At 51.7% G+C, this 25,466-nt stretch overlaps 1 protein-coding gene across 5 annotated transcripts; it reads left to right on the top strand.

Moving 5' to 3' along the window:
- Positions 1–813: 813 nt before the first annotated feature.
- On the top strand, positions 814–24,043 carry LOC116941646 (NIPA-like protein 3). 5 transcript variants are annotated; one of them, XM_032952936.2, is made up of 12 exons: positions 814–959; positions 1,252–1,463; positions 7,930–7,998; positions 11,022–11,199; positions 12,991–13,050; positions 13,430–13,551; positions 13,831–13,927; positions 16,552–16,687; positions 17,848–17,936; positions 19,684–19,747; positions 20,223–20,317; positions 22,545–24,043. In XM_032952936.2, exons 2-12 carry the CDS (start codon positions 1,374–1,376, stop codon positions 22,694–22,696), a joined length of 1,152 nt encoding a protein of 383 aa, XP_032808827.2. In that variant the 5' UTR covers positions 814–959; positions 1,252–1,373; the 3' UTR covers positions 22,697–24,043. The 5 variants fall into 5 exon arrangements, with proteins under 5 accessions (XP_032808827.2, XP_075922648.1, XP_075922647.1 ...); XM_076066533.1 differs by lacking the exon at positions 814–959 and adding an exon at positions 966–1,151; XM_076066532.1 differs by lacking the exon at positions 814–959 and having other exon boundaries at positions 966–1,463.
- The last annotated feature ends 1,423 nt before the right edge of the window (positions 24,044–25,466 follow it).

Raw genomic sequence — 25,466 nt, 5'->3', positions numbered from 1 at the left:
TCTTAGTGGCACGCTCCAGTCTCAGCAGCAGCGTCTCCAACTCCTCCTCTAAATGAGCAGCTATTACCAAATCATCGGCATACATAACGTGGTTGAGCAATAGGGAGCCATCCCTTGACCGCACCCGGGCATCGATCAGCCTCCCATTATGTCTGTACCATATGGAGATTCCCCCGGTACAGCTATTGAATGCTTCACGAACTACGTGGTCAAAATAGATGTTAAATAATGTGGGAGCCAGAGGACATCCCTGTCGCACCCCAAGGTGTACAGGAAATGTCTCTGACTCCCGGCCACGTAGTTTTACCCGGGCCCGCTCACCATCATGAAGGTCCTTAATGATCGTGAGCAGAGGGTCAAGTACTCCAAAAGCACGAAGAACAACCCAGAGCCCAGGCCTACTGATGGTATCATAGGCCTTGACCAGGTCAATAAGGCAGAGATGTAGGTCTTGTTGGAATTCCCTACACCTCTGCTGAACCAGACGGACAGAAAATATGGCATCTGTGCAGGACCGCCCTTTCCTGAAACCGCATTGGGGCTCCGCAAGCCTCTCCTCAGCGTGCCTGGCAAGGCGATGTTGAATAATCCTTGCCAGGACCTTTCCCGGCACACACACAGGCACACACAGGCACCGTGACACACACACAAGCATCGTGACACACACACAGTGACACATACACACAGGCACCGTGACACACACACAGGCACCGTGACACGCACACACACCGTGACACACACACACAGTGACACACACACACAGTGACACACACACACAGTGACACACACACACAGTGACACACACACACAGGCACAATGACATACACACACAGGCACCGTGATACACACACACAGTGATACACACACACACCGTGACACACACACACACATGCTCACCCACACCCTCCCTAGCACAGAAGAAACACGCAGAGCAGGAAAAGCGCCGAGCGCTGGGCGGGGTGCGTCAATGACTCGGGACACGATTCGCTCGTACAGTGCGCGGCAGTGAGCTCTCTCTTCACATTCTCTCTCTCTCTCTCTGTCTCTCTAGAGAGAGAGAACACAACTCTTTCTGTTTCTTTCCCAAGGGCGATAAAGCAGCCGAGTTGTTGTGTCGTTAAGACGTGACTCCCCTCCTCGCCCCATCCAAGGCAAGCGCCACACCGCGTCGGTGGCGATGATGATGATGGTGGTGATGTTGGTGACGGACTGAAGGGGGTTACTCCTCTCTCGCTTTCACGTCCTCCACAGCCCCCCGAGGAGGAGGAGACGCGACCAGCGGTGTGTGGTGAGGTGGGGGTGGATTCTGCGTCTTGGCTGAGTCGTCTGGCTGGAGTCGTGACGCTGTTCGCGACTCCCGGCTGCGGCGGCAGATGGAGGACGCACGCGGTGCCATCAATGCGACCACGGTGACTCCCGAAGCTTCAACCGTCGACGGCATCTTGAAGCCTCTGATTATTGACGTGAGGATGAGCGCGCGTGTTCGTGTGTGTGTGTGCGCGCGCGCGCGCGTACGTCGCCACGAGGGAGACAAAGGTGGCCCGGAGTGGCGCTTGCCACCCAACCCCCTCTCCGTGCCGGCCTTCATTAGGTGCCACTCGCTGATAGCACTTGCTCCGAAAATGCCGAGGTTATATGGGGCATCTTGGGGTTAGTCTTTGTACGTGGGTCGGTCCCGTCCGTCTTAAACGAGTAAGCTTGTGGTTGGTGGTGGTGGTAGTGGTGGGTATGTGTGTGTGTGTGCGTAAACATCAGCAGCGGGGATACAAAGGTGGCCGGGCGTGGCACTTGCCACACCCTTTCTCGTGCGACTGTCCGGGCCCTACAGAACCTCCCCCGCCACCAACACTCGCCGCAGCTTTGCTCGCTAACAGAACAAAGTCCAACAGCAGCTCGTGCACGGTCGAGGCGTGAAGAGGCGAAAGGGGTAGGGGGCGAATCTTGTTACGTCAGCGTCGTGAAGAGCGGTGGCGCACCGGTTAGCGCACTGCGCTACGATCTTCTGAAGAGCGGTGGCGCACCGGTTAGCGCACCGCGCTACGAACTTCTGAAGAGCGGTGGCGCACCGGTTAGCGCACTGCGCTACGAACTTCTGCACCGCCCGAGTTTGATTTTGCCAGTCACGGCGAACTAACATCGCGCAGCGGGCGAGCGAAATCTGTAGCCCCACCCACCCTGGGTCAAAATTGGCCTTGAATTAATACCTAGCGCGGTGTTTAAACATTTACCATCTTTTTTTTTGGGGGGGGGGGGGGGGTGGAGATACAGACGACCTTGTGTGACGCTGCCAACATCAATTTGCTTTGGAGAGACATACGATAGGTGCTCGCTAACAGCACGTTCTCTCCCCCCCCCCCTTCTCCCCACCGGATCAGCGAGTCTCTACGGGGAGGGGGCCTTTTGTGCGGCGACAACTGTCGTGACACCACGAGGAGGGGGGGGGGTCCCCCGTGAACACGGGGTTAGAATCCCTAGAGACGGTCAACACAAGCAGGAAGCAAGGGAGGGAGAGACGGACGCAGCGAGACGGGCACGCAGAGAGAGTGAGCGAGATAGAGAGCCAAATGGAGTAGGAAGAGAGGGGGCAGAGAGAGAGGGGGGGCAGAGGGGGGGGGTAGAGAGAGAGGAGGGGCAGAGAGGGGGGTAGAGAGAGAAGGGGTAAGGAGAACAGAAAAAAAAACATATTTTGTTGGCTCTTTCATTTAAAAGGGGGGGGGGGTTACACAAAGCAAATAAAACAAAAACGAAATGATGAACGGAGCAAAGTGCCGACTACACCGCGCATCTTCTTGTTTCCTCTGATCGTAAAAAAAGAGAGAGACATCGGGAAGACGTGGAAAGGGGGAGGGGCAAGAGATGCCCAGTTTATACTCAAAAGACGACGAGACGAGCGGCGAAAGAGACGTGCAGAGGGAGACGAACAAAAAATCACGACGAGACGAACACGCAGAGACGGATAACACCCGCGCATTCGGGGTGGTGCGCAACAATCTTATTGTGCGCGTGTGTGCATTGGTACAGTGGTGTTGTAATAAAGCGCCCTAACAGGGCAAGGATATTTATTTTTTCTCAGGAGGGATGTTGGGCCAATTCCATTAAAGCGATTTGGCTGGCTTCGCGTGGGAGGAAACCCGAGTAAAGCAAATCTATCCCACCAATAATACGAGAGACGGGGGGGGGATGGGTAACTCTAGAAAATTGTCCACCTCCCAGCCAAAGCTAACAACACACACGTGGTATACACCATGGTAGTATTCCACGCAAGTGCGAGCCAGGCGTCTATCGGACGAGCTTACCTCCCAAGCTCCGGAGGGAGTTGGTCGCGTTTGTATGCGTGCTGAAATTTTTTTTCGCACCACACGCAGCCAGCCGTGCTAATCGCGGGTGTGGCGAGCGTTGAGGGTGATTCTGTGGTCTACCTTCATGGCACGTGAGTCAAGACGACCCCATGGGTGGTACCATGCGCTGGCCGATTGCTTTGCTTTATCGGTCAGACCATCCCGTCTCGCACACACACACACCACGTCGTGTGTCCATGGCGAGACGCTTGGTAGTACTTGCTTGGACTACTTCAGCTCACGGAGTGCTCATCTGCTGGATTCTTACGTGGAACGGAAAGGGGGGGGGGCGCGGTGGGTTACTTTAAAGTTGGTTTCGTTTTAGATTCGTTCACACCACCACCACGACAAGTGGACATTGGGGGCAGCCTTCTCCAAAGTTGCGAGGCGACACTTTGGGCGGAGAGTGAAACGTGTTAAACCGGTGTGGAGGCAAATTCCATTCAATAAAAAAATACCAATCAACCAGGAGTGCCTTTAAACACGCGTAAGTATAATTATTTACAGCAGGACTTGGCATGAGAGTGGGGTGTGGGAAAGTAGTGGATGGGGGGGGGGCGGGTAATTTAATTCATTTCGCACTAAAAGCCAAACCGTGTGTTTCGTTGTTTCGTCGGTAAAGGCGGCGGCGACGAGAGAGTTCGCTCCTAAGCTGTGCCCGGGCGCCATGCGCACGCGACAAATTGTACGGTAACATCTCAGCAACATCTCGGCAACATCTGGCTCGCACACGGCCACTCACTGACTCGCTCGCTCTCTGTCTCGGTGTGGGTAGATCGAGGGCCTCAATGTCGCGGGACCATCCGTGACGCCAGAGGCTTGAGACTCGGCCTTACCCGGTTAATTAGCATTGCTATTATTGTTGATGTTGTCATCGTAAATCGTCCAAACACAAATTGAGCACGGGCACGTAAGCACGACTTACTTTGTTTCATCAATCCCCTATGTATTTGCTAACGTGATACATTTTGTTTGACGCTTGAGAACCAAAGGGATGCAAGGCTGCAGTAAAGGTTAATAATGAGACACCACTCCTGGAGATAGACTCGTAGAGGGGTTTGTAACCTTCTACTCCGTAGCTGCATGCGGCTGTTTTTTTTTTAAGGACTGCTTCCTGGCGCTCTTTATTAAGGACCGCCGTCCCGTATTCACCAAAACAATAAAAAAATGGTTCTGATTATTTTGGTTGCCATACCCTGGAATAGATCACCCGTCTCAATGCAGCAGGACCCTCCTGAAACGGAGGCTTAAGATTCAGGCTTACCTGCTTAATTAGCATCGCTGTTATTCGTATTATTGTGATCCCATAGTGATGCTAAATACCATCCTAGAGGGTATTTATAGACGTCCCTCTTTGTGGAGACCTTCCACCAGCAGTGGTGTGAGCGAGTAATTGGAGGTCTGTGCCGAGTATTCTTAGAGGCGTTTTGTTAAGTTGCTTCCCCCTTTATCGGTCCACTGCTGGATGAAAGCCTCCCCAGGCTCTCCGTCACTGGAATTGTTTGGGCACACTTCCTCGCAGAAACTTGATATTTCACAATTCTTCACCAGTTGATCAATTATAAAGACGTTGTACTTTAAATAACGATATATAGATTTTTTTTAAGTTATAATAATTGCAATGGGTAGCAGAGATTAGTGCAACAAAATCCACTGTTGTACTGCGCTTCTATGCTTCCATATCTACGTTCCTCGCCTTCACCAGCACCCACTGACCATCCCGGCGAGGTATGGCCACATAACTACCACAACTCGCATTGCGTGAGTGGGCGGGGGGGGGTGGTCATCCAGCAGTGGATGAGGGCAATAGGTCTGTGCACGTACTGGGACTGTACAGCGTGTTTATGAGATATTTTTTTTAAATTGTGTGTTTTTTTGTTCATGAGGTAATGTTATAGTCTGAAGGCAGTGATGCACTAAACATGAATGGGGTGACGTCAGGGTGGTTGCGTGTGTGTCCGCGATATGTGTAGAACATTGTATCCGTTGTGTACCGGTGTGGTAAAGCTCCGTCTCCATCAATAGTGTGGCTCATGAGTACCTGGTGCGGTGTGTAAACGTCGCCAACGGGGGAGACAAAGGCGACCGGGCGTGGTCTTGGCCACCCACCCCCTCGTGTGCCGTTCCGGCCTTCACAGGTGCTCGCTAACAGCACTTGCCCCAAGTCTGCTAAGGCTATACGGGGAATATCTCTCTTTGTGTGTGCGTGGGGAGCGGTAGTGTCGCGGTTGGCACGCTATACTACGAACCCGGCGACCCGAGTTCAATTCCTGCTCACGGCCAACACCAGTGGCCTTTATCTGAACCGATCATGGGCCTCCCCTAGGTCGACTCCCCCTCAAATGAGTATCCGGTGCGGTGTGTAAACATCATCGCCACTGGGGAGACGAAGGCGGCCGGGCGTGGTGCTGGCCACCCACCCCCTCATGTGCTGTGCTGGCCTTCGTAGGTGCTCGCTAACAGCACTTGCCCCAACAGTCTGTTAAGGCTATACGGGGGATCTTTGTCCACTAGTGATTGAAATCTTCTTTGTGCGTGGGTGATCACCCATCCAATCAACCCCTGCTTAAAGCTTCTGATAATACTGGTAGGAAACGTAGTGGACTGGAAGCCCAACCGGGATTAATTCACAGGAGGCAGGGGATTAATTGTGTATGTCTGTGGATGTCTGTCCACGTCGGAGGGGTGGGGCTGGGTGAAGAGGGGAGGGAGGGGCTGGGTGGGGAGGGGCTGGGTGAGGTGGGGTGGGGTGGGGAGGGGCTGGGTGGGGAGGGGCTGGGTGGGGGCTGGGTGGGGTGGGGTGGGGCTGGGTGGGGTGGGGCTGGGTGGGGAGGGGCTGGTCACCCCGTGGTGCCCTTATATGGACTGGAAGCCCAACCGGGATTAATTCACAGGAGGCAGGGAATTATACACTGCACTTTCTGGTGCGACCTCTTTTACACTGCACTTTCTGGCGTCGTTTTATAATTCTGCTCACTTTTCATTTTGCTTTCTTCTGCGCACGACCCTAACAAGTTTGGCTTAAATATCCGTACATAATTACTTCAGAATTACTTAAATTTCCTACCAGCCCCCTCCGCAGGAATGTGTTTTAAGAGACGAGGTACATTCTGGGAGATGAGGGCACAGGCCAAGTGCTACTTATGGGCTCTCAAATATGGTGTGTCCTAGGAGTCGGTGTTATTATGAACTGATGATAGATGTTTAATAGAGACTCCTATTGGTCTCGCCGCACTAACATAACATCGACGTGGACGTTTCATTGAAACTGGAAGAACCCCGATGAGTTGTGAAACTCCTTTTCACAGAGGACCAACCCAAATCTGGGGTCGGACGTGATGGACAATTATGGAGGAAGTTACCCGGAAAGATGAATCGAACACCTCGTCAAAAAACTCAATCGAATGTAAACTCGGTCGTACAAACAAAAAAATAAACGGAATCATTTTTGGTAAAAAAGAAAACACAGCTGTAGTTTAATTTTGTACAAAGAGGATATATATATTACACTTGCAAATCCACGGTTGTCAAATTGCAGTTTGCAAATGCGGCTCCAGGTGCACAACTTGATGCTAGTAGCGTCACCAGACTGAGAGCGAGAGAGAGAGGAGAGGACACAACGAGGAGGAGGCGGCTTTGTTAACAAGTCCCAGTCTCCTTCTGAGAACGGTTCAACTAACCGTTTGACGGTCGTTTTTTTTGTTTAAATTGCCTCGGGTTTGCCAGTGGTGCTAAAGAGTTTGGCGAGACAATGCATTGGCTAGATCAGTCGTCGGCAACCAAAATAACAAGAGCCAATTATTTTTTTCAAATTCGGTAGAGCCGCAATGCACGTGAGTACGAGACAATGGTCCGTAATAAATAACTCTCGCGATGCGGTTCCTTGAAGAGCCGCGCGCGTGTTGCCAAGCCCCTGGGCTAGATTGCAGGGGGCACATGAAACAAACCATTTTGTGTCCACCAGTATTTTCACGGGTTATACCATACGACATTCTGGCCACGGGTAAACGTAATTTGTCTGGAAGGCACATGGGTCGATGGGCTAAACAAAAACACATTTAATTCATTCTTTAGAGAATAATTGAATTGGCTCCCCCCCCCCACCTCCAACCATGATGATGCAGAGCTGCCCGTGAGATGTTTAATGCATAACTCGCACCTATGAAGACGTCACCCCGGAATGGGCTCAATCTCATCAGATCTCGAAAGCTCGGCAGGTTCAAGCCTGGATATTGCTTGGACGTGTGACCACCGTGCGTCCAACAGGTGTCTACTGCTTCTGTGTCTCCGCTTGCAGCCTTCAACAACCATGATGACCTGGGTTTTAAAGTACGGAGAGTCCTCGACTTACGCGTACGATTCATGACATTCTCGTTCGTAAGTCGGGGACTCCATTGTTCAACACGGTATGGGGAGGCATTCGTCCAGCGGTGGATTAACAACGTGGGTGTGCTGTAGATGTGGTGTACAGCATAGACGTGATTTGCATCGACTTTGGAAAGTCCTGGTTCGTTTTATGGGGTGCGGGAAATTAAAAACTGGTGATGAAAACGCTGAACGGATGTTGTCGCCGCATTCCTTCCATTCGCAGGACAACTTGGTGGGCACGCTGCTGGCAGTGATTGGAAACATCATCATCAGCATCTCGCTCAATGTCCAGGTGCCCACATCGCCACCGCATCGCCACCACACGGGCACCACACGGGCACCACACGGGCGCCACAGCCAATTCACAGCAAACAACACGGGCACCGCGCGGGCACCACGCGGGCACCGCACAGCCAAGACCTCTATCCAGACAGGGTGGGTGGCCAGCACCACGCCTGCCCACCTTTATCACCCCAGTGCCGTTGTTTTCACCCCACACCGGGCACCCATTTGAGGCCGAGTCGACCCTTGGTAGGCCCGGGACTGTTTCCAATTGTTGTCACTGGAGTAGGAATTGAACTCGGGCCACACCGGGTTCATAGTGTAGCGCGCCAACCTCTGCACTACCACTCCCCACAGATACACATTGACCCGCTATTTGCTCACGAAATCAGTAGATAATGTTGCTAAGCTCAGTGTACGAATGACAACCCCTATTGAACGTATGTTTAACTTTGTATTTGCGAACAATGGCAGGGAGTGATGTTGTTATCTCGTGGAAACTGACAAAGGATAGAAATCAAATTAGGTCTTTGAAAATAAATTGGCGGTAAACTAAATTGCTGTACTATAATCGCATTCTTCTACCGTGTGGATTCATAGCAGCGGATTAAAGATGTAATTTTAGATTTGTTATCCACTCAATTGTCTGTTCAGACGCAGAGTTCCTCGTTATTTTTAAAGGAGAGAAGACAGCAGCTGTTGACAAGTGCGGTCGATTGTTTGGGATTCGTGGCCGTACCACTCGCAGGCCGCCGAATCTCCAACGCACCATTTGTGTGTGGCCCGGCCCCGATTCGGTTAATGGTCGACCATTGGCGGCATGGAAGGTTGAAACTGGGGAGGTTCGATGGTAGGGTCCTGCATGAGATGTCGTGATCATATTGAGCCTGCACAAGCGCAGTACAGGTATTCCTCGATATACGAAAGGGATGCGTTTCTTCAAAGAAACGCGCGTGAAACGAAATTTCATAAATCGGGAACGGCTTTTCCCAATAGTTGAAGGCAAAAAAATAGGGATGTGTTTCGGACGGTCATTCCAAATCTACACCTAACGTAAAAATCTACGCACACCTGAATCACTTTTGACAATACAAAAATAATAATAATAATAAAGAAGATAAATATAATATTCTATGAATTCCTGCAGTTACGGAAGTTTTAAGCCGAAACGTGAATATTAAAACGATCGAGTAATAATTACGTTTGAAAAAAAAACTATTCACGGAACTCGCCATAAGATCTGCTACATGTCGGAATGGCTGGAGAGGTGATGCGGAGCCGTCGCAGGGACACCGTGACGCTGTCGCGGACGGATGACGTGACCTCCCAGGTGGCTCTTTGTTTGATGACCCCACGGCGCGTGTGGCCGCAGTGAAATTTCGTGAACGCGGAAATTTAGATTTCGTTCATCGAAAAGCGTCCGCAATTTGTCAGCTGGGCTCGCGTGAAATTTCGCAAGCCGAAAGTTCGCAAAGCGAGGGATACCGGTGCTAGCGACTAGCTCGGTCGTGAGCCGACTGTTCCTATGCTACTCGGTATTCCGTGGGTTCCGTCATCGGAACAATCGGCAGTTGTGTTCAGTTTGTTGACGGGAGACAGTTGCTCTCAAATCCAAACATTGTTTGGATGTCTCGTGGCCAAATCTAAGCGTAGCGAGCAACAGGCTGCGCCGAATCGTGTTCGAACAACGCAACCGGGCAGGTGCGGCTGTTCCCTTCACTCGTGGAAAATGTAAGTGGCCCTTATTGTGAATTGTGGCGAAGTGCAATTTGTTAGTTACATAGCCGAGCGCTGCCCATTATTCGCTAACCCACAGGAGGTACTGCCGAGCAAACTCGTGATGCCCATCGGATGGATGACTTTAACTCACCACGCGGCTACTGTATAATGTAATTGTCAGTTGCTCTTCAATTGCTGAAAAAGACCGAGAGAAAATCCACATCTAAAAATGTTGGGCACATCATTGTGCGTTCGAACCAAAAAGAAAAATTATGAATCAATGTCTGAAAATGTTGGAGGTGTCCAGACCCACCTCCCCCATCCCCTGTCCAGGCCAGATGTGAGCCCCCTCCTCCATGCCCGCTCCATGGCCGTTAAAAAGACCTTTGTGCATACAGTACCTATTGACTTGTTCAAGTTGCCTGCAGCTTGGCAACCAGTGGAGGACACGATGGGGACAGGTAAATACGGAATCTCTCCCGGTGTGTTTTCGGCTCGTGCCGGTACGATGTCCCCACGCTTCTTCAGGAACTGGTTAATTCCGAAAAAAAAAACGAAATGCGGTCAAACCCGAAAGACCCCTGGCTGAGCTACACAGCGCAGCCACGAAACCCTGCGAAACAGCAGCAGCAGGGTGCAGCAGGGTGCAGCAGCAGGGTGCAGCAACGCTCGTACACACGTTTTGATTGAGTCGTGGGGCTTCATTATGAACAGCTCGGAGACCAGGAGTGTATATACTTTTTTCAAACGATTTGCCGGGGTCTGAATTGCAGCTGGGGTGACTCGCTGTTCAGAGGTGGTGGAGGCTGAGTGGAGACCGGGTGGTGGAGGTTGCTGTGGGTGGAAGCTTGCGGCGGTCGCTCTGTGGTGACTGCTTGCAGTCTGGACGCTATTTGTGGCCGTTAACCCTTAACCCTTTCACGTTCCGTACGTGTATGTCATTGGTTTTCTTACGATTCCGTTCTGATGACGTACGTGTATGTCATCGGAACAGAACCGGAATAAAAAATAAAGTAACTTTATCGGTACCGAAGCTCTCACAAGGCCATATGCAGGAGGGCGTGTGGCACAGTTTGGCGCCAGCTATCATAGAGTGTGGTCGCGTCGCTACGGTTCTCTGCGGGTGAGTAACAACTTCTTTTAAAAACAACGGGCGCTCCGCCTCTCTGAATAAAATTAACTCCAAACCGCTCGCGCGTTCCGAGATTCGGCGAAGAACGGGGAACCCACGCCCTGCAAAACTTGCAGTCTCGGAACGGGAAAGGGGTGATGAATATAGAAAAACTAAAACCCGCGCGGTCCCACTTCCTGCAGAAATGTGCCCACTCGCGGGTCTCGGCGCTGGACGGCGAGCGGCAGCGGCCGTACCTGCACAGCAAGCTGTGGTGGACGGGCCTGCTGCTCATGCTGCTCGGGGAGCTGGGAAACTTTGCGGCGTACGGCTTCGCTCCGGTGTCGCTCATCGCGCCGCTCGGTGCCATCACCGTCATCGGTGAGGGCTCACGCTCACGCGCGTGTTTTGTGCAACTCCGTGCGCGTTAACTATTTTCAAAAGATATGTTTGGCTTTTATTTTTTTTTTTGAACCAGGTAAGGCCCACTGAGCTATATTGCTCTTTTCTTTTTTAGAAGCGACCTGGCCACAAATTATAGCTCAACGAAGCGGCTTATCATCACGTGGGCATTTATAGCGGCCAAATACTCTGAACGCGCTTTGATTAAAAATCTGGAGGGAAAAACTGGAGGATCCAGGGATAAATTCGCACAACCACGGGGAGAGTGAACACGCAAACTCCAAATATACAGGCGTCGGGGTCGGGATCGAACCCACCACCTCCTGTACACTCGGCGAGGTAGTTAACATCTCGCAACCGCGGTGAGATGGTGTTGACCGGGGCAATATGCCACAGGATGCGGCTTAAGAACAGTTCCAAATGTTCGTATTAACAATGCAATGAGGTGTTGAGAAGTGTCTCTCTAGCAAAAGTGTTTGGCTCTTGGCACTTGACCTGGAGTGCAGGAAAAACCGTTTCGTGGAGCGATTGATCGGTTGGCTGTGATTGCTCACTTGAAAGACGCCCGTTTGATGGATTGCTGAATTGGTGATTTTGCACGTTTATCATTCAGGCTGCTTGTTTTATTGTCGACCATTGCACCTTTAATTCGAGGACCAAAAAGATTGCACGAGGTTGAGCCCCCTGTGTGACAAATAAATCGTGGCTGCCGTGGTGCCGACGGCTGCCAAAGTCGATGCCGTAGCTGGGCACTACAAATGTATACCGCGAAATCCGACTGGATGTTTGCGTGCGACTCCAGATTTTACACGATCTTAGATGTGGCGGACAGGGAGCGGGGGGGGGGGGGAGTTAAATGACAGCCTGTGACCAAATCGCCATGAATTCGGCCCGATATCGGCAATCTCGGAAGCTCTCGGCGGGTTTTTAGCCTGGATAGCGCTTGGATTTGGCGACCACCGTGCACCCGAGGTTGTCATAGGCAGCTGCCGCCCCGTTGGACACCAGAGGGCAATGCAGCAAAGTCGATTTGTTGTGCTGAACTTGGCTCTACTTCTACGTTCGTGGCTTCCGGCCTTCGCCGTCTGGCACCGGGGACCGGTGGTTGTTGCAGCACCGTCAAGTTAAACCAACAGCCTGTACGGTTTTGATTTAAAGCTTTCGTGACTGTAGTAATTCATATTCTTAGCTCTTTCGGTAAAGTCACGTTGAAGGGAAACATAAAAATAATAAAATATATATAAAACAATACAAATTCTCACGACGTTTCGACCATAACACAAACGGTCGAAACGTCGTGAGAATTTTTATTGTTTTATATATATTTTATTGTTTCCCTTCAACGTGACTTTACCGAAAGAGCTAAGAATATGAAAAAGCCTGTACGGTGTGGAGAGGCCATCACCCATCAGAATCGGAATATTTATACTGGAGGAATCCAATGAGCCGTGAAGTTATTTTTTTACAGACGTCCCGTAAGGGGCGGGTCAGAAAGTTACAAATAACAAACAACATTAAAAAAAACACGACAGACGTGAAAAGTCTATGAAAGGTAAACAACTCGCACACACACACACGAATAAACTCTACCACTTTTATTTTACCAGGTAAAGCCGCCACTGGTCTATCGGCTTCTTTTTCAGAAGCGACCTGGCCACAAATAACCGTGCGTGCAAACAGGGCAGCGCAGCGCGTGTTGAACGGCGTTCAAAATCGAGTCTCACGCGCATCCCTTCCTTGCCCGCTGCGTTTTTTCCCCCGCTTTTTAAGCGAGCGGCATCATCGCGGTGTTCTTCCTCAAGGAGGCGTGCCGAGCGTCGGACCTGCTGGGTAAGGCCCCTGCCAACGCGCCGTCACCTCGACGGCGGCCACCGCCGCTGCACCGCCGTCTCCCACCGCTGACACGTCACTTAGAACAATCGCGCGCCGGGAGCCTCGTCGATAATTTCATTCCTCCGGTGCGAGGAATTAAATTATCGCCCCCCCCACCATCACTCTGTAGCCCGGCCCTTGGACCTGTCCGGCCCCGTCGGATTTGATGCGGTTGCACCGCCTGCGCACACTCGATAGCCATGCCGGCGTTTGAAAAAAAGAAAAATCGCCGAGAAACGCCGTCCATGCGTTGTCGTCGTTGGTGGTGTGCGTGGCCGACCCCTCCCTCCCTCCCTTTGGTCCCCTGCGGCACGCTGATCGTGGCGTTCTTGGCAAGGCGCTGCCCTGGGCCTCGCCGGCACGTACCTGCTCGTGACGTTTGCGCCCAGCGACCAGCAGCAGCTGACGGGCGACAACGTGGTGCAGTACACGATCAGCTGGGCCTTCCTCCTCTACTTGGTGAGCAGCAGAGTTTCACCTGACCCATGTTCTCTCCAAAGCTTGCGAGGGTTTCTCCAACGCAAGTCAAGTCCGTGCGCTCCTTTCTCTCTCTCTCTCGGTGAAATTCCAGGCGTGCGCCTCTCCACGCTGCTCTGCGCATCGTTTAGCTTCCGTTCAATCTCCTCCGCCGGTGACCCACGTTTTCGGTCAACGTAATGCACACCGATTTGAAACGTTTTCACCGGGAGGTTTTTTGTTGGCGCAAATATCTACCTTTTGTTGTTGTTGTTGTTACAGTTGTTGGAAATCGTCCTCTTCTCCACCCTCCTCTATTTCAACTTGAAGCTTGGCATCACCGACATCGTGGTGTGTCTTTTGCTGGCGGCGTTGATGGGTGAGCACATTTTGTTACCCGATTTTCACGAGGGTCCGGGCGCTCGTACCCCCCCCCCCCCCCATCTCGCATCTTCAAAGTAGCACACCAGTGGGAGATCGACGTTTTTTTAAGTTTCGTACTCGCGACGCGGTCATTGGCGAAGGGCCGCCGGTTATTCAGATGAGGACGGTGGTGCTGGTGGTGAATATAAATCTTCACCAACCCACCATCACCCCCCCCCCCCTTCCTTCAGCGTTTGAAGGGCCGCCAAGTTTAGGGGTCACGAATTGATTCAATAATTGATTCGTGGTACGAGAGGATATGGAAATGTGAGTGAACTTGCCGATGACCGGTACCGGCGGTGTCGAGAGATTGGCCTCTGTGGAGGAGGCTCGTGAAGGACGCTGCTACTGGACAGTTGGAGGCAGTCGTCCTCCAGCAACAACGGAGGGCAGAGGAGCGACGCTCACAACAATGAGCGAAGCGCTGGGCGGCTAAAACGCAGCAGGTTGGCACTGCAGTGGGCACAGGTGGTGCATCGGCCACTCGTCTCGGTCAGTCGACCCGTGGCACCTGCTGGTTCTGCCCCGTGACCTCCTGCTAGTGAGCGTTCGACACTTCACGTGGCCTTAAAGTGCGCATAGCCCGGCACAAGCGCCGTGGTGACGTCACCGCCACTTAATCGTGAATAGTGGTGGTTGTTGCGTGCATTGCATCTCGTTTTTGCCATCTCGTTTGTATTTTTTTTCTCATTTGTATTGTTTCTCGTTTGCTCCACTTCGTCCATACGGTATCATTCGGTCCATGGACATGCCTGTAATATTCGCGGATTTTTACGTGTTCAGAATTTTCAGCGATCCTAAAACGATGACCGTCGATCAAAATGCTGGCATGGTGTTAAACGAGAATGAACGCTAAATTAATTATTTGATGCGTGTTGCTACATGCCGAGTGACGATTGCGATGATGACGGTGGTGGTGCTTGCCCCATTTTTTTATGCACTCCAATGTGGGGGGGGGGGGGGGGGCGGTGAAGGAGGAGGGGGGGTGCCCAGTAAAACTCTCTTGTAGATTCTGCCAATGGAAACAACTCTTCGGTGACGTTGTTGCCCAAAAAAAACTCGGAAGGGCAAAACAGCGGGTGTGGTTTTTCAAAATATGCCAACGTGCTTCCCATTAGGTGTTTACCATTTAGGTTTACCAGGTAAGCCCCCCCCCCTCCACTGAGCTGTTATAGCTTTTTTTTCAGAAGCGACCTGGTTCTCACAAACGACAGCTCAACGAGAAGTGGCTTCTCATCATCGTGTGGAAATGTATAGCGGCTAAATAACGATGTGGAGGGGAAAAAAAATCGGAGGACACGGCGGGGGAGAGAGAGACATTGCGAAGTCGATGAAGGAATCCGATAAGCTGTACAATTCTTTTGCACGGATGTCCAGTAGGGGTGGGTCGGAGCTTGATGACAACAAACAGTACAAAAACACACTAGGAGTTAAAATTATAGGATAGGTAAACAAATCACTTAAATATTCAATGAAAACTAAACTAACATCGTGCTCAGATTGTAAATGTTGTGGCTTGGCTCTCAAATACACCGGTGTGCTGTACTAGTAACGAATTGACATGTTCTGTTTACGTGACAACCCTTACTAATTGGCTGCGTTTATATATTAACGCGATCTAACCCAAAACACCTGTCATGTAAAATGAAACGTTTTTTACCTTCCCAGATAAAGCCCACTAAGCTTGTTAGCTTCTTTTTTCAGAAGCACAAAGGATAACTCAACAAAGTGGCTTATCACGTGGAAATTTATAGCAGCAAAATAATCTGAACGCACGTTGATTCTAAATGTGGAGGGGAAAACCGGAGGACCCGGAAGAAAAAAAATGCACGCGACCACGGGGAGAGAGAGCGAGAGACACGCAAACTCCAAATACACAGCAGGCATCGTCAGGGTCGGGATCAGACCCACGGCCTCCTGTATACTAGGCGAGGTAGTTAACATCTCCTAGCCACCGTGATGATGAGAGAGCGAGACACGCAAACTCCAAACACACAGCAGGCATCGTCAGTGTCGGGATCAGACCCATGACTTCCTGTATAAAAGGAGAGGTAGTTAACATCTCCTAGACACCGTGATGATGATGAGAGAGCGAGACACACAAACTCCAAACACAGCAGGCATCGTCAGAGTCGGGATCAGACCCACGACCTCCTGTATACTAGGCAAGGTAGTTAACATCTCCTAGCCACCGTGATGATGATGAGAGAGCGAGACACGCAAACTCCAAACACACAGCAGGCATGGTCAGGGTCGGGATCAGACCCATGACCTCCTGTATACCAGGCGAGGTAGTTAACATCTCCTAGACACCGTGATGATGATGAGAGAGCGAGACACACAAACTCCAAACACAGCAGGCATCGTCAGAGTCGGGATCAGACCCACGACCTTCTGTATACTGGGCGAGGTAGTTAACATCTCCTAGCCACCGTGGCTTTCCACCGACAGCCACCGTCGGCATCCGGGCTTGCGAATTCAAATGCTTCGGAGGACGAACGGCGCGCGTTGCAGAGCCTTTTGTACGAGCCGCGCGTGTGCTCGATTTTATTCCTTAACTCGTCACGCTTGGGTCGGCAGGATCTATCACGGTGATCTCGGTGAAGGCTGTGTCTGGGATGGTGACCCTGTCCGCCCGCGGCAACATGCAACTGGACCACCCCATCTTCTACGTCATGTTCGTCGTCATGGTGGCCACAGCGGTGGCCCAGGTCTCGTAAGGAAGCGTTCAATTATTCATTCATGAATTTAATTCGTTGGTTTGTGTTGTCCGCTCCCTGCGACGCGTCCTGCTCTCGCACAAATTCCTGGTGGCGTCAACTCCGGTGATTAGCACGGTTGGCTATGTGCGGTGCGAAATAAGTTCTGCGTAGGTAATAGAAGATCCGTTTCACCGACTCCTGGAGTGTACCCATCGTCATCGCCATCGTCATCACCATCGTCATCACCATCGTCATCGTTGGCGATGATCGATTTTCTGGATGAAGGCCGCTCTGAGCCGATCCCATCTCCCATGATCCTACCATGTCACAATCCACTTAACATCCGTATGAATTCGAGCCGATTTCACCGCTCCATCTACTTGCTGGATGTGCTGTCTGTCACGTCGGCTCCTTCAGTCGCCACTCCATCCTTAGTCTCGACCATCGGCCATTATCATTTCGAGCGATGGATGTCTCCTGCCCAATCGCACTTTTGATCACAGTCGGTATGGTGATGCCTCTACGTTTCGAATGTTGCGTGAAATGCACGTGCTCCTCTTTCTGCACCCTCGATTTACTTCCAAGCGTGGATCCTACCCATGCTTCTCCGAACGTTTCGTCCCTTTTATCACATTTGCGAATGTCCAGTGTTTCTAATCCATGCGTCGTATGTGCCGCAAGTAAAGTTTCTTTAAAAAAATATAATAACAAGTTTAGTAGAGAAAGGTGCTGCACACGTCGAAGCATAACTGGGAACACAGGAAATTAAATGTTCCTATGTTGAACTGCTTTGGCACCGTACCTAGCCAACCGTGCTAATCGGGGGTACGGGGGGAAGGACAAGAAGCTAAACGCAAAAAAAACTTCTAAAGAAATTAGATTCCAATCCACATTTAAAAGTGCACAGCACCAAGTGTGCCTTGCGGATCCGTACAACTGCGTAGACTTTCATGGGTGTGCTGCTGCTCAAAGCCCTCCGACGCGTCTCCTGGGTTGTGTCGCGCGTCGTTCGCCCCACGTACTGTGCGGGGGTGGGGGCGAGCTTCTTAACAAAACGTAGAGCGAAACGTCGGACATCGTGGCCAAACAACGCACGGCATAAGCCCCGAAAAATATGCCGCGGGGTGCTCTTGAAAATCCTCGTAACGTTGACGATGGACCGTCTCGTTGGCAGGTTCCTCCGTGAAGCCATGTGCCACCACGACTCAATCCACGTCGTTCCCATCAACCACGTGTTCTTCACCACCAGTGCCATCATCGCAGGTGAATCGCAGGAATCTTTTTTTTCCTAATCTTTTTTTTTATCCCGGAGAAAAATCCGATGAGCTGTGAAGTTCTTTGTTTTTTCACATGTCCAGGAGGACGGCACGGATGAGCACTTTCCATCTCCTTGGCGTCTACGTTTTGACGACGTGCGGATTTCCTGTTTGGCTGAGAGCACAGCAAAACAAGCGAGTTATTTCTTCGGGGTTTAGCGACTGACTACTGCCTGATGATGCTGATGATGCTGCTGGCCAATCGTTACCTGTCGTAGTAATAATTTGGTCTCGTTCGTTGACATGCCAACTTTATTAATTGGCCATGTCAGGCGGGGGTGGGGGGCGCACATTTTACTAAATCTAAACTACTTTTATTTTACCAGGTAAGGCCCACTGAGCTATGTGGCAGTTTTTTCAGAAGCGACCTGGCCACAAATGACAGCTCAACGAAAGCGGCTCATCGCCTGGAATTTCACGGCAGCCCAAATACTCTAAACGCACACTTCAAAAATTCCGGAGGGGGGAAAAAAAACCGGAAGACCCGGAGAAAAATGCGCGCGATGAGCCACGCCAAAGACCAATGCCGCGTTTGTAACGAGCGTAGCTGCGGGGACGAGCCGCTCTCTCGCGTGGATTTCCACCGCCGCACGCATCCACGAAACGCCGCACCGCGCAACCCCATCGTGCATGCACCGCCAAATATCCACAACCCTCGTCGCAAAAAGGCTTTTTTGGGTTCGATCGCGTCACTGTAAATGATTCGTTAAAAACCCCGCCGCCACTCGACGCGGCCAATTGGTGAGGTTCGTCAGGGAAAACAAAACGCGCCAACAAGTTAATAGCGGTGAACTTGCTTCCGGATCCGGCAGGCAGTTTGTTATAACCATTCAGTGGGGGGGAGGGGGGGGGGGTGTCGCCGATTTTGTGTCGGATTCTGATGGCTTAGGGCTTTAGTTTGTGCTGTGAGATGGGCCAGGAGATGGCAGGACACGGGCGGATTGAATCCCATCGGTGCAGAGCTTTCCGGCGTGGTTTTCTCCGGGTAATTCTAGATTTGAAGTTTTCGTGACTGCAATGATCCATACTCTTTGGTTCTTTCGGTAAAGTCACGTAGGTAAAAAAAAAAACAAAAAATCAAGTTACTCAAATCACGACGTTTCGGAGGCAACACAAGCTTCCGTCATCAGGTGTAACGAGCACAGCAAAATCACTGTAAACGGAGAGCTATTTTTCTACCTACGTGACTTTACCGAAAGAACCAAAGAGTATGGAGTTCTCCGGGAACTTTGGTTTCCATTTCACTTGCCGAGGTCTCGGCTTTAAAGTCGCAGCGGCACGCGAGCGCCACTGCTCGAGGGAAAGCTTCCGCCATAGAGAGCCCGAGATGGGGTCCCTATTTTATGTATTTGGCCTACTCTTCCACGCCGGCCAGACATCTTGAAAGAGCTTATTTTATGAATTGGTCTTAATTTTAATATAAGCTTTTATGCGCTTTAAATTAAACTGCTAAACTAAAGGTCACGCGTTTTTCTTAGCTTTGGGCTTCATGTACATTTTATTTTGCGTGAAGCGTTCCTGTGAATGTGAAGTGGCCTATCTAAGCAGATTGATTGGTTCATTGTTTGACAGACTGGTTTGTTAATTGGATGGACTGGCTGATTGGCTGGTTGATTAGTTGATTGGTTAACGAAAGGTTGATTGTTCAGTTTGTTGATTGTTAAGTTGATTGTTCGGTTTTTGATTGTGTGCAGGCGCGATCTACTACCAGGAGTTCTACGGCACCACCGTGCTCAACGTGACCATGTTCCTGTTTGGGTGAGCGCTCTCGCCGTTATTCTGCTAAACGGCATGTTAGGAAAATTCGCGTGTGTACGCACGGATCGTTTACCACTCGGCAACGCGCGCTCGCCTCTGGAGGGGCAGTGCAACGTCGCATATCCTCGGCGGCGTTTGGCTGGCCATCAAACAAAGGCGGTCACCGCATCGCACCTTTTCGGGGGTGCTTCTGCGGCCGTCTAGAACGCTCTTCCTTCCGATATTAGGAATCCACTGGAGCTACGCACTTTGAAATCATCTGGCTTGAAAACTAATTTCTTTAGAACTACTTTTCGTGTTTAGTTTGTCCTTCCCCTGCACCTCTTAATTTAGCACAGTTGGCTATGTACGGTGCGAAAGAAGTTCTGCATACTCGCAAAATGGACACTGCCACGCTCGCTAACAGACACCGCTGCACCCACAGATAGACGGACGAGCGCTGACATGCACGCGTGGGGCGCCTTGTGTTTCACAGCTGCTTGCTCTCCTTCATGGGCGTCTTCCTCATCACTCGCAACCGGCCCAAGCCTGCGGCTCCCACGCCCTTCGTCAACATGGACATGTTCAAAGGTAGGGGGCGCCTCGCTTTGTGCGCTGCCACTGCCATGGTTGCTGCTGCTGCTGCTGTGTGCGTCTAGCGGCTGGTAGGGGAGCAAAGCTGGTGCATCTGCCAATCATCTCACTCGGTCAACCCATGGGCACCCGAGTCTGTCACCGTGACCTCCTGCCAGCAGCGGGCGTTCGACACTTCGCATTGCCTTAAAGTGCACCTGGCCTGGCACAGTCGCCGTGGTGAAGTCGCGGCCGCTTGGTGGACGAACGGCGGTTGTTGTCGTTGTGAGAGAGCGGTTTCGCAGCGGTTAGCTCGCTGCGTTGCGAATTCGGCGACTTGGGATTCATTCCGGGGTCATGCCCAGCATCTAACGCCAGTGGCGGCAGCTTGTCCGTCCTCTGTCTGCCCCGCGGTGAATTCAGCCTTCAAATGAGCACCAGGTGCGGTATGTAAACATCGGCACTTGAGACGACAAGGATGGCCGGGGGCGGTCTTGTCCACATCGCCGCCTGTTGCCCCAGCAGTGTGTTTAGGCTATGTGGGTGATCTTTTGTCTCCGTTTAGCGACATAAGGTAAGAGTTGAATGCCCAAATAAGGGCATCCGGGGAAGATGGATCGTGAGTTTCCCAAACTAATTTCCTGTGACCCGACCCATCGTGTTGACCAGATTTCTCTGCTCATGTTTACCAATTTTCTCTGTTCAAATGTTCCGTCCTGAACTGTGGAAGACTGAGCCCCAAGTCATTACACGCTGGATGCTCCGGACGATTGCCGAACGATGGCTCGGCCATAACGCGGAGAAGCGTCGAGTCTAGTTCAGAGTTCTGTCTACACCTTGTTGGATGCACGCAAACAGAGACGTGACAAAGATACCCCCCACCCGATAGCCTTTACCAGACTGCTGGGGCAGGCGCTGTTCGTGAGCACCTGTGTGCGTGCGCACACACGGACAAAGATCCCCCGTAGAGCCATTATGAGACTGTTGGGGCAAGCACCTTTTTAGCCAGTAGCGTCTATGAAGGCCGGCATGGCACACGAGGGGGAGGGTACCCAGTGCCACTCCCAATCGCCTTGGTCTCCCGAGTAGCTATGTGTACACACCACACCAGGTACTCACTTGAGACTGAGTCGACCTAGGGGAGATTCAGATAATTGGGTCACTGCTCTTGGCCGTGAGCGAGAATCGAACTCGGGTCGCCAACCACTGCACCACCGCTTCCCACGTACACACACCCCTTTTCCCACTTGTTAAATTCAGTCTGTGTTCCGTACGTCGCTTATTGTTGAGCAACATTTGCGTGCGGTGACTTGATTCATATCTGAACGCTGACGATTGCTGAACGTGCAACGGTGGATTGCGTCGGGTCCACAGGGTGTGTGTGACCTGGAATAAAACTAACCAGGTCTGCACCTAAACATTTCCTCCACAACGCAGTTATCACAATGCGTAGTGAAATAATAGAGTGGGCCACCAATTTGCACGAAATCTCGATGCACGCACCACGCTTTTTGTATCGCCTCATTCTCCCCTTACACAGAAGGGGCGCGACTGTCAAGAGAAAGATGATCGGGCATTATGCAACCTTCGCCAGTATCATCACAACGCTCTGTGCTCGCAAGCTTGTGCGCAGGGCGCACGTTGCTTGTGTAAGGGGGAAGTAGATTGGAATTGCATCGAAGAAGCGGGTGAGCTGGCTGGGTGGCTCTGATGTTGGAGCCGCTGAGACGAACACCAGCCAAAGCGGAGACGAATGGTAGCCTCTCGTCTTAATGCCCGCGTGCGTGCGTGCGTGTGTGAGGTGGGGGGAGTGGTAGTGTGTAGTAATTGTGTAATCCTAATAATAAGAATATTTTTATATAGCGTCATTCATGATAATTTCATCCTATAACGCTTTACGTTAATTTTATATCGGCATCATGTCCTTGTATACAGCTTCTATCAAGCAAACGGTAGTGTAGCGGTTATCGTGCTGCGCTATGAACCTGGCGACCCGAGTCGATTCCCGCTCACGGCCATCGCCAGCGACGACTATCTGAACCGGTTCTGGGCCCTCCCCTAGGTCTACTCGGCCTCAAACGAGTACCTGGTGCGGTGCGTAACTACATCGCCGCTCGGCGGGGCGTGGCGCTGGTCACCCCCCCCCCCCTCCTCGTGTGCCGTGCGGGCCTCCATCGGTGGTGGTGCTCGCCAACAGCACCACGTACTTCCCCGTTGTCCCGTTGCGTGTGCGCGCGGCATTCAGACCTCCGCAAGGTGATGAGCGAGAAGGAGCCGGTGCAGCCGGAGCTGGGGGGCTCGGCGCTCTACGGGGCCCTCTCGGCAACCCAGCAGCCACCGCCGGCGCCCGTCCAGTTCCCCCTGGGCGACGGTGACCTCCGTGACCCCTCGCACTGACGGACCCCACCTACGGATACCTTCGCCAGCCTCGCCGCGTATAACTGACGGAGCAGGCAAGGGAAGTGGGGTGGGGGGGGGGGGGATGGCCTGACGGTACGCTCGCTATGCCGCTGCACGTGGCGGATGCCTCTCTCGCACGTGCCTTGCGTGTTGTTGTTGTTGTTGTTGTCGCTGTTGCCGCTTGGGCGTGGGGGCTGACAGCGCTGTGCAGGATGCGTGTCTGAAGGTGGGCGGTGTAGGAAGGCACCAGGTAACCATCGATGCCGCCACTCCCCCACTCCCACCCCCACCACGAACGGTTTGACGAATCGTCGTTCGACGTTTCGGAGGCCGTAATTCGACTCGAGAAATTGTCGCGGCTCCTGATGACGTCGGGGTCATCCAGAAAGCTCGGCGGGTATGGCGAAAATCTCGTGATCGTTCTTGGGCGGGTGACCACCACCAACTCGGGCTTTGCCAGTTGGCACTGTCAGCATGAATCCGTGAGGTGGCGAGGGAGAGATGGCAGTGGTGAGTTGTCCGTGTGCTGGGTTTTTCTCTGGGTTCTCTGCTTTCCACCCCACCACCCCCCTCCACTCCGCGAAGCATCCGAGACAGTCTTTGCCGGGCGAGTGAGTTGTTCCGCGTCGCGTTTTTCCGGCCTCGTTCTGTCCGCTGCCATTTTTAACCCAGGTGTACCACGCATTGAGCCACACGACTTCCACAACTCGTAAATCGTTGATCGATGAAGCGCAGTGCGTCTCGCTAAGGAGGATGCCAAGCAGGGCGGTCGAGGTTGGTTTGACGGGAGGGGTGCCACTGGGAGTTGGGTCCCGTCCCCCGCAACACCCCCGTGCATGGCAGATATTTATCGGTGCCGTTTAACCCCGCCTGGCATGCGCTAATTCACGATACTCGATATGCGGCACGCGTATGCGGTTAATTGTATTACTGTCTTCGCAGTCACACACCGTTTGTGTATATTTTATTCTCTGTCAACATGTGCCTGTAAAGAGTTGCCTATTGCCTTGTTATGTTTACATTTTCTGTATGCGTGTTTGTGTATATATCACTTTATATATATAAAAACAAGAGAATTCTCACTGCTCGTGAAAATATAACATGTGTGATGTAGATAGGATGTGTAACGAATAAAAGGAATACTAATCGTAGGTATATATTGTTCTGGATGCAACCTTAACTAATGAGATGTGCAGTTTGCAAATAACCTGCCTTTGTGGTTACACAAATCCAATTCACGCCGTTGCTAAAAAAAAATCGCATTTTTGAATGGTGCATTTCATGAGCACTTTACAAGCATCTCCTGGAGTGGAAATAAAAATGGGATGATGCAGTGAATAATGATGCGACTGTGGTTTCTCCTTTTTTTGTGTCGATGGGAGTATCGACAACAGGTCTCGTCGACTGATGGTGCACGCACGCACGCCAGCAGTGGTTGTGAGGCAGCGTCTTAAGCTTGCACAGATCTGACACTTTCAATTGATGTTGAAAGTATTATTGCACAATATTATGCAATATTGTGCTTTCAGATACAATGAAACCAAACTACCTTTTTTTTCTTTTACCAGGTAAGACCCACTGAGCTATTTAGCTTTTTTTCAGAAGCAACCTGGCCACAAATGATGGCTCAACAAAGTGACATCTCGTGGACATTTATTGCAGCCAAATGCTCTAAACGCTTGATGTTCATTCTTAAATGTGGAGGGGGACATACCGGAAGACAGGGAGAAAAAACCACGCAACCACGGGGAGCGAGAGCGAGGTGAGAGAAACGCGCAAACTCCAAATATACGGCGGGATTGGGATCGAACCCCCACGGCGTGACGTATCCATCCACGGGCTGGGAGTGTCTTCGTGGGCCTGAATCGAAGAAGTTCCCGGAAGAAACGTGGATCGAAGCATCGGACTTCGGGGACGAATTACAACCCCAGCGGTGCCGCGACGGGAGCGCGAAACGATGGCACAGCCACGACGCAGGAGCCGTGCCGACTGAGAAGTTGAGAGGCGCCGGGCGCAGCCCCCAAAGCGCGAACCCCCCCCCCCCCCCCCTTCTCGTGGGAGCACAAATGGCGTGGCTACGTCATGGTCAAGTGCCCTCGTGGCTCCTGAGAGCTGGGCGTGTGGCTAGCCGCCAGTGGCACGTCTCCTGTAGCGTCCGATGCCTCTCAAATGTCATGCCGCACCATCCCCCGCTGCTGCTGCTGCTGTCAGCTGTTTAACCATGAAATGCCACTGATTTTGTTTTGAATGCGTCATGGAAATCCGTTTATGTTTAAATCACCCGGCATCTATCTCCACCGATCTCGTGAAGCTTGGCGGGATGGAGCATGCACAGCGTGGCTACCATGCACAACAAGTTATATATAAAATAAAGGTTGTATATATTTATAACAACCTTTAACCGTCGGGATTTAACAACACACATTTACACGATACAACCCAAAACACCTTTATCTTTCGCGAAAGCCCACGTGTTAAACAGGTTGTCATAGGCGGCGGGCCTACGTTGTAGAAAGTGGGGGACGGTGCACAACTATCCATTGTACTGTACTTCTGTGCTCCCACGTCCACGTTGCCTATCTTCACCTTCCCACACTGACCGGCATGGTGAAGTATGGCCAAATGTTCGCTGCGACGCGTGCAGCAGTGGATTTCCAAATGGGTGCACGGTTAAATGCACGCGTGCAAATGTTTTTTGAGAAGCGATTTTTATAATTCACTGAACACCCAGATGGGGTGCTGGCTAATTGGGAAAACTCGCATGTAA

The sequence above is a fragment of the Petromyzon marinus genome, chromosome 12 (genome assembly GCF_048934315.1).
Source record: "Petromyzon marinus isolate PM22_M1 ecotype Great Lakes invasive population chromosome 12, UKy_Petmar_22M1.pri1.0, whole genome shotgun sequence".
NCBI lineage: Eukaryota > Metazoa > Chordata > Hyperoartia > Petromyzontiformes > Petromyzontidae > Petromyzon > Petromyzon marinus.
The sequence above is the reverse complement of the archived record's forward strand: the minus strand, read 5'-3'. Positions and strand labels throughout refer to the sequence as shown.